At 45.2% G+C, this 13,571-nt stretch overlaps 6 protein-coding genes across 6 annotated transcripts; all 6 read left to right on the top strand.

Annotated features, from left to right (window-relative positions):
• Positions 1–169: 169 nt before the first annotated feature.
• On the top strand, positions 170–1,439 carry TrAtP1_010114 (uncharacterized protein; the record flags this gene model as incomplete). Its single annotated transcript, XM_014089934.2, has 2 exons — positions 170–1,253; positions 1,313–1,439. The coding sequence occupies exons 1-2, from the start codon at positions 271–273 to the stop codon at positions 1,437–1,439; spliced, it is 1,110 nt and encodes a 369-aa protein (XP_013945409.2). The 5' UTR covers positions 170–270.
• Positions 1,440–3,558: 2,119 nt separating this feature from the next.
• TrAtP1_010113 (uncharacterized protein) lies at positions 3,559–4,458 on the top strand (the record flags this gene model as incomplete). The annotated part of the gene is made up of 1 exon (XM_014089936.2): positions 3,559–4,458. One exon carries the CDS (start codon positions 3,559–3,561, stop codon positions 4,456–4,458), a length of 900 nt encoding a protein of 299 aa, XP_013945411.2.
• A 432-nt stretch (positions 4,459–4,890) lies between these two features.
• TrAtP1_010112 (uncharacterized protein) lies at positions 4,891–6,004 on the top strand. The gene is made up of 2 exons (XM_014090022.2): positions 4,891–5,592; positions 5,655–6,004. The coding sequence occupies exons 1-2, from the start codon at positions 4,914–4,916 to the stop codon at positions 5,792–5,794; spliced, it is 819 nt and encodes a 272-aa protein (XP_013945497.2). The 5' UTR covers positions 4,891–4,913; the 3' UTR covers positions 5,795–6,004.
• An 809-nt stretch (positions 6,005–6,813) lies between these two features.
• TrAtP1_010111 (uncharacterized protein) lies at positions 6,814–7,634 on the top strand (the record flags this gene model as incomplete). The annotated part of the gene is made up of 3 exons (XM_014089937.1): positions 6,814–6,888; positions 6,951–7,563; positions 7,618–7,634. 3 exons carry the CDS (start codon positions 6,814–6,816, stop codon positions 7,632–7,634), a joined length of 705 nt encoding a protein of 234 aa, XP_013945412.1.
• A 2,281-nt stretch (positions 7,635–9,915) lies between these two features.
• TrAtP1_010110 (uncharacterized protein) lies at positions 9,916–11,187 on the top strand (the record flags this gene model as incomplete). The annotated part of the gene is made up of 5 exons (XM_014089939.2): positions 9,916–10,287; positions 10,342–10,446; positions 10,504–10,846; positions 10,907–11,101; positions 11,156–11,187. The coding sequence occupies exons 1-5, from the start codon at positions 10,096–10,098 to the stop codon at positions 11,185–11,187; spliced, it is 867 nt and encodes a 288-aa protein (XP_013945414.1). The 5' UTR covers positions 9,916–10,095.
• Positions 11,188–11,704: 517 nt separating this feature from the next.
• On the top strand, positions 11,705–13,561 carry TrAtP1_010109 (uncharacterized protein). Its single transcript, XM_066114566.1, has 4 exons — positions 11,705–11,883; positions 11,951–12,552; positions 12,611–12,685; positions 12,743–13,561. Exons 1-4 carry the CDS (start codon positions 11,766–11,768, stop codon positions 13,487–13,489), a joined length of 1,542 nt encoding a protein of 513 aa, XP_065970662.1. The 5' UTR covers positions 11,705–11,765; the 3' UTR covers positions 13,490–13,561.
• The last annotated feature ends 10 nt before the right edge of the window (positions 13,562–13,571 follow it).

Genomic DNA, 13,571 nt, shown 5'->3' with positions numbered 1-13,571 from the left:
ACCCCAGCAAGGGTTTGAGGCGCCACAAGGTGACGAGGATGAGCCTGTAATTTCAAAGCTGCTCATTATTGGTCTTGCCACACGCAACCTCCGTAAGAGCCATGCAACCATTATACAGCCACTATAGGCATGAATCCTTGCTCGACAAGCTGCTTTAGACGAGACTGAGGGATAAAACCCAGTGCTACGCTCTCATCCCAATCTCTGGAAACTCAGAGCTCACTCCACTTTCTCAATACGTAATTCGTACTGTCTTGCTTATTACTTGTTATGAATATGGATCGCGGTCTTCCGTCTCTAATTGAGAGCTCCCGTGCGATTTCTCAGCCATACAATGGAGATTTTCGAGTCGACAAAAATGTTCTCGCCAAGTTTCCAGAAGGAACAGCGGTCCTATCTGCAGACAGTTTTGGCACTTCCGCATGGACAGTCACAGCTCGGCTCCATCTTAAGCTACCCGACGGTTCTGAGGAAAGATACTTCCTCAAGTCAGCCCCAGAGGATCATGGCCGGACGCTTATGGAAGGCGAGTTTAATGCGATGACTGAGATATACAAATGGGCGCCGGATTTGGCCCCCAAACCGCATAGTTGGGGGAAGTACGCGCTTGAAAAGCCAGAAGCTTACTTCTTCTTATCCCAATATATCGACATGAACGATATGATGCCGGATCCAAACCAGCTGTGCAACAAACTTGCTCGCCTTCATCGAGAAAGCCAGTCTCCAACAGGCCAATTTGGCTTCCATATTACCACTTGCCAGGGCCGTATCCCACAGTCTCTACAGTGGGAGTCGAATTGGACCGTATTCTTCACTCGGCTCCTTCAACATGTAATTGACATGGACTTTGAGTACAACGGATATTGGGAAGAGCTGGATCGGGTAGAAAAGCAATTCGTTGCTCACGTGATCCCCCGACTCTTAGACGCCTTGGTAAAAGACGGCAGAAAGATCAAGCCTTGTCTTATTCATGCAGATCTATGGGAGGGTAATAGTGGTACTTCTTTTGAGAATAACAATATCTATATATTCGACGCGGCCGCATTTTATGCGCACAGCGAAATGGAAATCGGAGACTGGCGCTGCTATTATAACAAAATCAGCAACAGGGTATACACACGAACATATCTAAGGCATCATGGCCCAAGCCAGCCGAAAGATGAATGGGAAGACCGAAATCGTCTGTATAGCATTTACTTCAACGTAATCTATTCAGTCAACCATCTTGGCACGGGCAAGGCCGTGCGTCAATTGTAAGCATTCATCAAACTATTTGTGTAATTCTACAAACATTGAGCTAACAAAATAGTAGAGCCTATCAGGATATGTATTATCTCATTGACAAATACGCCCCATTTCCTGAGGGCGAAGGACCACCAAAGCTAGACAAGTCAGAAATGGTTTCGTTGTCTGCCGAGCGAGACCACGCGGCGAATTAGTTTACCAAAGGTAAACGTGTTTGCAGAACAAAATTGAGTACATCGTTGGAAAGTACATGTAAATCCGGTACATGTTTGGCTAGAAATACAATAGCACATGCATGGAGTATTACGAAATGACGATTCAAACAACCAGTTCACTGCGATCATAAATTTACTTTCTTCGTGGAGGGAAAGGGAAATCTTGAGTCCATTTAAGAAGTTGAACCTCATGGAGAAGTGAATATAAACCAAACTGTCTCTATAAATCGCCACATACGACCATAGGTAGTGTAGAATTCGGGGTCTCGTCTGCTCCCCCAGAGACAAGCCACTAACCGGCAGATTAGTAGTCAAGTGGGTGACCATTGGCGAACACCGGCTGTTGTATGTATTTTTTTGTCTTTTATTTCACTTCCTATTGTTCTTCTATAACAATTTTGCATTAATATGCACCCTGCTTATGGTCAAAGCTGCGTGAGAAATATCCACCAAAACTATCACATGGGGTGGAGCTGAGAATTTGACAACGTAATGAAGCAGCGAATTTCTTTTTTCCCCGACGTGAGTATTCATGTTTGCCTTACAGGATCGCGTATGACCTGGAGCTAGGGCCTTTCCATGAATATTTCTTACACCTTCTGAGAACCTGATAACTGGATGATACCTGGACGCATTTTTGGCATCAGCCTATCTGGATCATACTTTGAGCTGATCTCTAGCAGGCGTCTCCGATTCTTCTCTCCATACCCGCCGTATACATCTTGATGACCAACCGCATAGTTGAGATGCTGGCATCTATGAAATGTGGCCTGTGCCCGAGCGGCTTCCTCAACATTTTCCACGAACTGATCGGCAACTTGAGAGATCCGCTCATCGTGTTGGATGTCTGTCCAACTCCATAAGAGGGAAATATCTATTCAAAGGCCTTATTAGCAAATTGCCATTCAATTGCAAAACATCCCTCGCATACCGATTAAAGGCTTCTGAGATATCCGCAGCATTTGCTGGAAGATACGGCACGCAGGAACAATCTGTGAGAATTGTGCGATGAAGTAGAAATCTGTACCGTAGTTGAGTCAATCTGGATGAGCATCTTCGGGCAAGATAGTCTTGCTGGCGCCCAACTCGTCACGGAGCATCAATGCCTACAGCCATTAGGACAGACTTCCTAATTGTGTAGATAGAAGACCAAAGGGCCGACCACAGCTTTGCTACCGGCATTAGTGGTGGCCATTGAAGACATATTGGCTTCAAATAGCAAGTGACAGAGAAGAAAATGAGATGAACGTACAAAGAGAGAACGAGCCTAGATGAGATAATAGTAACTTATTTCAGAAAATGGTATGTCGGGCCTCCAACGGATATAAATAAAATACTACCACCACTGCATCCATCCTTCATCTAAACTCAGTCTTTTTAGTTCATCGAATCAGCAAACGATGTAAGCAGCCTGATTGTCCATTAGGTCACAGTTTGTGACTGTCGAGCCATATTCGGGACCTTAGGGTGGTGAGCACAATGATGAGCACTATCTCTCTTGTACATAGCCTGTCTGTTGAACTATGTGGGTCGACGAACTCATCTTGGTTAACGGGCAGTAGCAAGACTACAAGAATAACTATCGTTAACCAGGCCGGCTAGCAGAACTTTATTGATTTATTCTTTTTAATGATTTATTTTACTATCCGGATTTAATCTACAAATGTCTCGACAAACTTACATGGCATATAGATGCAAATCTGAAGATGGCTCAGCGGTGTAAGGGTAGCCATCGTTTCTTTCAATGCAGTTTAAGGATTATACTCCATGGAAAAATATCGAAATTCTCAGTAATATGGAGAAGACAAAACTTTGTTAGGATCCATCTGTTTAAAGAGTTAAACACCAGCGTCGGGTCAACACGGCTAACAGAATCAACCGCTACACGTTTGAGGGTTACAACGCGAATTCTCGAACCCCGCATTGCTTCTGCTATTCCTGTGCTCCCAATTAGGCATCAGGCGCGGCTTTTGGTGAAAATGGCTAGCGAGTTGGTACGTGTAAACATAACGCAGCGCCTCCTCAAGCATCATCACGGCCCTGTTTCAGAGGCTCCCACCAATCATAGTAAATATTCTTTCAAGACTCATTTTAAAAGATGTCCGAGGAGCGTTTTACAACGCTCTCCTCAGGATGCCGGATCTGCTACCAGGTCTTCGGGAACTCCTTGGATACAGCCATCCTTCTCATCTCGGGACATAGTTGTGCCATGACACAAAAAACCGACGGGCTTATTTCGCTGCTCAGTTCCCCTGGCCATCCACACTGCATTATCCGGTTCGATCATCGAGATACAGGCCGGTCAACGTCTTTTGCAAAGCCATCTGATGAGGCACCGGTCTACACGCTGGATGACATGGTCGATGATATCGTAGGCCTCATCAAACACCTCGAACTCTCAAGTGTCCACCTCGTCGGCACCAGCTTGGGTGGAACTCTGGCATGGCAGACAGCTAGTCGCCTGCCTGATATTGTCCGAAGTCTAGCCCTTGTCCTCACGAGCCCAGTTGGGCGACAGCAGCTTCCTAGTGATGATCTGCCTCGGGTAAAATTAGAGGGCCAATGGCTTTTGGCCGAGGCATATGAGATTCCAGAGGACCGGAACGACGATGAAGGCTGGATTGAATCATATATGCGTCTCGACCTTGCTCTTGCAACTCAGCCGCCCACCGATGAGGAAAAGGCTGAATCGAGGCGGGAGTCTGAGATTACATATTACCGCGAGAAAGAGAGTGGCACTATGTGGACCAAGTACAATCACTCTGACGCGTCGGGTGTGAGGTGGCCACGCGAGTTGCTCAAACACATTCGATGTCCAACCGTTGTCATTCACGCCGCAAAAGACCAGATTTTTCCGCTTGAGCACGCAGAGGCTCTGAGAGATGATATCGATGGGGCAAGGCTCGTCATTCTCGAAGACTGCGGGCATGAGATGCCACATCGCGTTCGTCAGAGGATGGCGGATGCGATTCTTTCCAACGTCAAGAAAGGAGAGTAGACGAAGGCATTATTGTTCAATTGCTTCTACTTTATTTATAGGAATCCGGCATTCTATTTGCTACACGTCTTTCATTGGCGTTTTTGGAAACACTCGGCTCAACGTCCAGAGTATAAGACAATATACGTGTATGACACGAGGCAGTTTTAAGTTAGTCGACGGATACCTCGTATATCTCGTCAGTGAATTGCGTTTGTACTGCGACCAACAACTTGACAGACCTCACAAAAATGTGCCATTTCAAAGTAGCCTTAGGCTTACTTCAATGCGGATGCTGCTAAAGTACCGATATTACTAGGTCTCTGCTCTGGCCTCTTGAGCTGGTCACTCTCCAAACCTCTCGCAAGCTGAACGGCGGCCTCTAAGGCGGCCTACAGAATTTCCTTGTATCAGCCAGCAACAGCGCTAGTTTAGGCTTTTTTTTTTTTTTTTTGAAAAAATTAACACAAGCCAAAATGATGCCTCATAGGTTCGTGCGGTGCACAGCCGCATCAGCCGCAGCCGCCAGGGGCTTTAGGCTACCTATTCCTCTATATGGATATACTTGGCTGAAATTCACCCACATTTATATCTCATCTTCACTTGCATTTTCTCTCAAAACTTTCTATCTCTCTATGCAATTCTCGACGCGAAAGTACGAGAAAATGGATTTCCTCTGTTGCCTTTACAATGGTGACCACGCGCCCTCCGATTCACCTCATCGCACTTCCAACATCATCACAGAGAAACCAACCCTTCATCTTCCCATCAATTCCACCATCGAGGAAACCGCTGAAACCGTCATCGACATTCTTCTTTGTGTAGAAAAACCAGGAGCTCTCCTCTCGGCGCAACTTGATGACGCAGTGTCCGGTCATGGATGGTCCGAGTGGCTAGCCCAAAACATTCTGAAGAAGTTGGAGGACGTACTGAGAGATGAACGTGAGCAAATGGGTCCAGCTATGGCTGAAGCACATGACCAAGCTTGCAAGGCTGCAGAGATTACATTCCTAGATGTATTTGAAAACGCCAAAGAGCACCCTGCCGAGATTGCCGCCACTGTGTTGCTCTCCGTTGTTGCGTTCGGCGTGCTAGTGAGGTTGATACCTGGGGTCCTGGAACTTCTAGGCTTCAGTGAACTGGGACCAGTTGCCAGTGAGTTTCATTCTTTGGATACTTAAATGGCTATAGTTGTAACCTCTTTTGCCTTTCACTAGGCACTTTCGCTTCTTGGTGGCAATCTACGTATCGCGGATATGTTCACGAAGAATCTCTTTTCTCTTTCTTCCAGAGGCTAGCTATGAAATGGGCAAAGGCTAAAGATGCGACTCGCAAAATGAATCATATTTGTGATTAACGCATACAAAGGGGATATATATGTTGCATAACGCTATAAATGCTGTAAGATTTGAAAGATCGTCTATTTCGGATCTGAGTATGGGTGTTCATTTTCTAGCGTTGTAATATGCTTTTGTTTATTACTTTCCTGCTTCAATATTCTGTACTTTATTATATACTCAAGATAAGAAGAAAAAAAGAGGGCGAACACTGGCTGCTATTATGATTTGGCTTCAAAAACTCCTTTCTTCCCTTATTGTTTAAGGGGAACGGCTTTGTCGGTTGCTGCAGAGCAGAGAAAGAATATTAAGCTTCTGCTAAATGAAGGTATTATGGATTAAAAAGGAAAGATATCACGTTTTCAACATGTAAAAAGTGCGTGAAACAATTAATAATAAGTTGCTCCGCCGTGGATCAAATCCAAACTGTAAATCAAGAGGAATGTTCGGATAGAATAACTATATTGACTTCTGCCTTCGGACATAGAAGCCAGCACTGCTGTTTCGCATGCAGCCAATGAATCTGTCTTAAAAGATAAAAGAACAGCATTCGATATTTTTCAAGATCGCTAATACATTCATTTTTAAATGACATTCTGTCTAGACAGAAATATAACTTACCCAACCTTACCTTGAGAAGTCGGGATAGTTCCGTCACCCGATGCGGCAACTTCCGTGATTTGAACTCTGCCCCACCATGGGCTTAGAAAGCAGACAACAATTAAATGGTAGCGATGATTTATTATAGCTATAGAGATATTAAGGCTATGGAATCAAATCTTCAATGATTCCATTTGGGCTTTGCTTATTGAGCAAACTGTCCAGAAAGAATTGCAATGGTTGCAAAACGGTTGACTTTGTGACATCATGTTAATCTTGCGCGAAGACTTACTCTATTGCTATTTGGCAAACATGGTAAGCATGGCAAGTATAAAAGGCAAGCGGAAGCCATACATATATTGAAGCAATATCCTCCATTATTACTTCACCCATTAAGACTTTATTCGAAACTTTCAAATCCGATTCACTTCCTCTTAAAATGGCCCCCAGAATCCTCTTCGTTCTCACTAGCCGAGCTAAGATGAACAATGGTGCACCCACTGGATGGTATTTGGTTAGTTCCCCAGCTACTGTCTCCTGAGGTTTAGAAACTGTCGCTCACACGTCAATTCTCAGCCTGAGTTTGCCCGGCCTTATTACCACTTGATTGGTGCAGATGAGGCAAAGCCCAGAGCTGAAATCGTCGTTGCTTCCCCTGCTGGTGGCCTTGCTCCGATAGACGAAGTGTCAGTGAAAAACTTCAAGGACCCTGCGTCGGTTAAGTTTTATGAAACCAAGAAGAATCTTTGGGAGCAAACATCAGCCCTCAAAGATTTCCATGGAAAGGCATCCGAGTTTGATGCCATTTTCTATCCTGGTGGCCACGGGCCCATGTTCGATCTCGTTGACGACAAGGATTCCATCAAGCTGATTGAGGAATTCTACAATGCTGGTAAAATTGTGGCAGCTGTCTGCCATGGCCCTATCGCTCTCGTGAATGCCATTGTGGACGGGAAACCGCTCCTCAATGGGCGCAGGGCCACTGGCTTCAGCAACGCAGAAGAAGACGCCATTAAGCTGTCCGATGCCATGCCAGCTCTGCTGGAGGATGAAATCAAGCGAGTAGGCGGCAGCTATGTCAAATCAGATGCACTCTGGAAGGAACAAGTCGTCGTTGATGGGCGAGTCATCACTGGCCAGAACCCAAACTCTGCCCAAGGTGTTGGCATCGCAATTGCTCAGGCACTTGGTAGGTTTGGTAATTCTTAACGCTTTCCGTAAGAATTCTAACCTTATGACTTAGGTCTTGAATCTGCATAAAGAATAGGAATTCAAGGAAGTTTTAAGGCAGGTATATGCGGTATGAAAGCCTGTTACTGGCGGAGTATAGGGGATGTAGATAGGCAATGGTAGAGTTCGTAACGCTAGCAGTTCGGGTACAAGAATAGAGAATAGTTACTGATTAAGGCAAAAGGATTAGTAAATCGTTGACATGCAGTGATTACATGTAGTTTTCCTATAGTGTTCTGAGCTGCGGCTGGGGTTGTAGATGAGGCCTCTATGGTCCGGGTAGTAGCTTCTATTTATAGTCCCACTTGGGAGGCGACAGTCATACAGTTACCGGCGCCAATTTACTGCTTTCTTCTCTTGGTACTTGATGCAGCGTTTTGCCGGACCAGCGCAACGACAATGCCCAATCAAATAAATATAGCTACCCCTACATCTCTATATCAGCTGAAATTTCCTAGTATACGCAAGTGATGACTTTGTATTCCGGACGACACTTTCATGAGAACTGGTTCTAAATTAATAGCATAAAGATTTTACGTTGAAGCTAAGTAATATATACTGCTGCGAGAGTATCATAGGCACATACGACCATAGGTAGTGTAGAATTCGGGGTCCCGTCCGCTCCCCCAGAGACAAGCCACTAACCGGCAGATTAGTAGTCAAGTGGGTGACCATTGGCGAACACCGGCTGTTGTATGTTTTTATTTTTATTCCTTATTTTTATAAGGTGGTTGTGGTTATTATGATATAGGTGCTTCTGGTGGCTAACACTATCACATACGACCATATCCATTGGAATATACGGGATCCCGTCCGCTCTCCCAGAGTCAAGCCAATGAGAGGCAGATTAGTAGTTGAGTGGCTGACCATCAGCGAACACCAGCTGTTGTATGTTTTGTCTTTTTTTTCCTCTTTGTTTTTAGAGGTCTGTTTGCACATGGAAAGCACGCTTGTTGTCGACGCACGGCGGCGTCGTTTATCCCAGGAATACTACCCACGTGATACCTACAACTGTATGTTATGAGGAAGTTTCAATAAGTGTAGTAAAAATTGAAGTAAAACCATTTATATAATAATTGAATAATATGCAGACCGTCTATAACAGTAATTTCCATGTCTTTTGCTCTATACCTGGGTACGCTAAAATACCAGCACACTGTGTCATGTTTTCGCTTTCGCACTGGGATAATGGTTTATATGTGTAATCTACGTAAACCGCAGCCCGCCATCTTCAAGCGCTTCCAGTCACAGATATGATATACGAGTGAGCATCGGTGACATAAAATTTTCATCCAGTGGCAATTACACTTGAGAAATGAACATGGCGTCTTGTAAGTGGCTTAATACCAAAGCTATTCAATAAACCATAACTCTAGCTCTGCTAGACCGGGCTGAGAAAGCTGAGGAGACTATAGAGATTGCTATTTACAACTGTGCATTCATCTTCAGGTCTCGTTGCTCTTCTATACCCTGACTGGAGCCACTGATGAATAAATTCCATATCGACACTCTTGAAGTTTTGCTGCGCAATGATACCATATGCAGCAACGCAAGTTGTTGTAGATTCGCCAGGCTGCGGCAGTGGGAGAGTTTGACAATCATGTTGCGCTACAAAAGCTATAGCAAGCGTTGGGTCATCCGACCCTATACTGTTCTCAAGGTTTATCCCTGGAAGAGTAAACGGTAGATCGATCATGACATTCGGTTTATAGTATAAGGAGTTGCCTAATTCTGTCTGGCTGTTCGAAATGCAGCGATAAGGTGGCTGCAAAACAGTATGAGGCGTGAGAGAGTTAAAAGAATACTCCATCGATGAGACTCTCGTAGCAGTAGGCTCCCGTAAACGGTTCACTTCAGCCGTAAGTACCGCAATGCGATGCTCGGCAGCATCCAGCCGCTTCTGGGACTCCGCCAATTCAATTTCTAGAGTCGAGATACGAGCCTTGACTTTGGCCCGATGCCTTCGCTGGTTATTTCGAATTTGAACGGCTTTTTGCTTTGGAGATTTGGATGACCACTTGGATAGCATAGCTTCAGGCGGAGAAACAGGCATTCTCAAAACTTTTCTAAAACCACTGAGTAGTTCAGCCAATTAATGCAGCTCCCTTTTGATGCTTGCATTAGCGAGAACAGAACGTGATTCAATGTAAATTTTATAAAAAATGGCCTACTTCTTTCCCCAAGAGCTGTAGAGAGAGACAAGGCTAAAAAGGGTAGAGGTGCGATGACATACCAATTTCTTACCAAATCGAGCGTAGTTCAGGTATCCCATACGGTACCATGACGTTCAAGCCTCAAGCGCCCAGAATCCAGATCAGGCAAGAAATGAGTGACTACATCAAGCCCCCGCCCGGTGTAGGTTGGTAAAATCTCAAGGCCTTATGAAGCACGTATATAAATGAGTAGAGTTTGTATAGTTTTGACTCTCAATAGCGGCTGTCCTTCGAAAATTTCACCAAAGTGCGATAATTAGTATTCCGGCCTACTAGCCATGGACGCCCAAGACATTTACGCTGAGGTCGGCAAGCGGTACTCAGCTGCTGCTGCGGGTGTCGAAGCTCAATATGCCGATTCGGTGGCAAAGTCGTTTGGTTATACAAAAGAAGAATTGTCAAACATTCCCCTGGATGCCAATTTAGGTCTCTCTTGCGGCAATCCTCTCGCGATCGCGACCTTGCGTGAGGTGAGTAAATGATGAAGCAGCAATCTATCCAAGTAACATCGCTCATGAATACAGGGAGAGACTGTAATCGATCTTGGAAGCGGTGCTGGGCTTGATGCCTTCCTCGCCGCCCGCAAAGTAGGGTCCAACGGCAGAGTAATTGGCGTAGATATGAACGAGGTTGGTTCAAAAAAATGCAATAAGCGAATTATCTAACACATGTCTTCCTTTACATAGGATATGCTTAAGAAAGCAGAGGGGCTAAAGGTTTCGTGGGGCAAGAATAATGTGGAGTTTGTGCAGTCACGAATTACGCATATTGCCCTCGAGGATGGCATCGCAGATTGTATCATTTCCAATTGCGTCATCAATCTTGTCCCAGAAGAAGAAAAACAGGTCGCCTTTAATGAGATGTTTCGTCTCTTGAAGCCGGGTGGGCGGGTTGCCATTTCGGACATCCTTGCCAAAAGCCCACTGCCAGATAATATCAAGATGAGCATGGCTTTGTACGTCGGCTGTATTTCCGGCGCAAGCGAGGTCAGGATGTATCAGCAATACCTGAAAGAGGCTGGATTCAATGGTTGGTGAAAAGAGGCCTTTGGCCGCACAAAGACTTTTTGCTGACTTGGAAATTACCCAGGGATTATTATACAGGATTCGGGAAACGACTTGAATGTCTATCACAACGAAGCGATCGATAGCAGCTGCAAAAGTCTTTCCACTCATCAGTCCGATTCTGGAGAGCAATACAAGGGTTGTTGTGCACAAACAGGCTACAGTTCAACAGAAAGTGGCTTGGTAGATGTTGGAGGCATTGACTTCAATGAATGGACTGGTAAGCAAAGCGCTCCCAACCGCGGTATCTCCATGGTCTAAAAATTCTTCATAGCTTCGTACAAAATATTTGCTGTCAAAGAGTGATAATCATATACGTCTGTACTACATCTCTAAAGTACCAAATATTCCGCTGAACGTGCAGATTAGAAGGAGGCACGCGGGACTGCGGCGGATGTACCTCCGTAAAAACATGGTCAGATTGGTTCCACGGGAGGCAGTATAAGCCTAGCGATCGACGAGATGCTATAAAATGTTGAGTTGGTTCCCTGAGGCGGCAGCTTGGGAGAGCTGAGCCCCCTGTCTATGCAGTCCATTGATGTCAGCACTACTATCCGATAATATACTTGTTGAATGGAGACGAGGGACTCTTACACCCTGGAGCTGTACTCCTATTGTCAAACGAAGTAGTCGTAAGAGTACCTGGGTATTCAGTTTGGGCTGAGAGCTACAACAGCAGGGGCTGAACTCAGGTTGGTCTAGTTGGTCCTCGCATTAGCTAACCTATTTCGACGCACGAAGTGGGTACATGTTTTAGTTCTGATTGTCTTCCGCATCAGCATCCGGGTTTAGAGAAACGAAGAGCTTCATAACTGCCTCGTAATTCAAACTCTGGTTTACGTTTGTCACCTTACTATGCATAGTCCCAGAATCGAGTACTTGTCATGATGTCTTCTTTTTGCGTTGCACCCGAAGCCGAGTTCCAGTCGCGATTGGCAGTCAAGCCGCGCGGTCGTCGGTCCAAAGGGTGTATAACGTGTCGACAGCGAAAGGTGAAGTGCGGTGAGTGAGCATCTGCGAAATAAACTTGACATTATGATCCTGACTGCTGCCGTGGTTGGCCTCGAAGATGAGAATCTTCCTCATTGTCTTAGATGCTTGAATAGTTCCCGACAATGTGAAGGATATGATAAGCCCCAGGTTTTTATCAACCAAGTACTATCGCCAGCTCAATTAAACCCTGAAAAGGGAGGACAGAGTATTTCAAAGCAACCAACAAAAACAATCACTAAATTCTCCACTTCCTGTGTAAAGCTTCCTATGACGCTTACACTTGACATCTCGAGAGAAGATTTAGCTATATCCCACCTAATTAGCAAGTTCCCTGTCGACTTTGCATGGAGACTTCCACCTGGGGTTCATGGCTCGCCTTTGTCTGCCGTCTTTTCCACCCCCAAAGAGCGTACTACCGTCTACATGGCCGGATTATGTCTTGCCGAAGCGTTTTATGCGAGAGCCCAGAAACGCCACGATCTGATGGTAAATGCAACGCTCCTATACAGCCGCTCCCTGCAGCATCTCCGCCAAGATTTACAAGTCCTAAGCTGTCATACATCAGCTGCTGTCATGTACTCTAACCTATGGAGCTCTTTTCTTCTCTGCTTGTATGAGATTGTATCCGGCGTTAGCTCAGTTGGGTGGCTGGAGCATTGCCATGGCATCACTGCTCTTGTAATATAATATGGATCCTAATGCTCTTCCCTACAGTAAGCTAATGTGGGATCTATAGATACAAATGCTTGGGCCCTACGCTTTTCAGGAGCTTGATGCGAATTTAATGCTGGAGACCTATCGAGGATTAATTGTGGGTAGCCCAAGCCTTCCTTGCCGTATCGATGTTGCTGACTCAGTATATATACAGATTGTAAACTTCCTTTTGCAGCGGAAACACTGCTTTCTCGAGACAGATGATTGGAAGACCATACCCTGGCTCATTAAACCGAAATCACTCGGATCTTCATTACAAGATCTATTTTGTGACGTCCCTGGATTAATGGAAGACGCAGATGTAATCATGTCTCGATCTACTCTAGAAGAAGATTTGGAAGGCATGAAAGAGGCACTTTACGAGAAAGTGGAAAACACAATGCAGAAAGCATCCCAACTGCGGTGGCAGTGGGAGCAAGACCACGCTGATGCATGCAAAGAGATGCCATCCACAGACTATTCTCCGAACTCTTCAGCTGACCCTTTCCCAACTGTGCTTCATTTCAGTAAATTGGACCGTGCTATTGAGATTGTGTTCTTCAATACACTTCATCTACTTCTAGACACATTGTTGGACTCTCTGGCCCCGGAGATGGCATCTTCTCGTCGTCCATTAGGATTACAAGCATATTTTGGCCCTTTTCAGAACACACTACTTCTTCCAGGCCAAGGCAACAGAGAAGATTATGCCTTGGAGATTTGTCGAATCGTCGACTTCATGTCACACTGCAAGCATGACAGTCTTGGAATGTTTATGCTTCTATTTCCTCTGTATGTGGCACGTGAGAGTTTAACACGGCGTCCGAATGTTTGTGCATGGATAGGGAAGATCATGAATCAGCTTGTTCGTGAAAAGGGATTTAATATTGGTGAGGTTTTATCGGATGGCACAGCATATTAGTTTCAATCGCGAAATAGCAGAATCATCATTATTATTTATTAAATGTAGGCATTACACAAAGAGAAATATGGACTGTTATCAT

The sequence above is a fragment of the Trichoderma atroviride genome, chromosome 5 (genome assembly GCF_020647795.1).
Source record: "Trichoderma atroviride chromosome 5, complete sequence".
Taxonomy (NCBI): Eukaryota; Fungi; Ascomycota; class Sordariomycetes; order Hypocreales; family Hypocreaceae; genus Trichoderma; species Trichoderma atroviride.
The sequence above is the reverse complement of the archived record's forward strand: the minus strand, read 5'-3'. Positions and strand labels throughout refer to the sequence as shown.

What these genes read in the sequence shown, in the direction of transcription:
- TrAtP1_010112 (XM_014090022.2), top strand. Translation starts at nt 4,914, where the DNA reads ATGATGCCTCATAGGTTCGTGCGGTGCACAGCCGCATCAGCCGCAGCC. An exon ending in TGAACTGGGACCAGTTGCCA is followed by an intron (nt 5,593 to 5,654) that starts GTGAGTTTCATT and finishes GCCTTTCACTAG; the next exon opens with GCACTTTCGCTTCTTGGTGG.
- TrAtP1_010109 (XM_066114566.1), top strand. Translation starts at nt 11,766, where the DNA reads ATGATGTCTTCTTTTTGCGTTGCACCCGAAGCCGAGTTCCAGTCGCGA. An exon ending in ACAGCGAAAGGTGAAGTGCG is followed by an intron (nt 11,884 to 11,950) that starts GTGAGTGAGCAT and finishes TTGGCCTCGAAG; the next exon opens with ATGAGAATCTTCCTCATTGT. An exon ending in GCCATGGCATCACTGCTCTT is followed by an intron (nt 12,553 to 12,610) that starts GTAATATAATAT and finishes TGGGATCTATAG; the next exon opens with ATACAAATGCTTGGGCCCTA.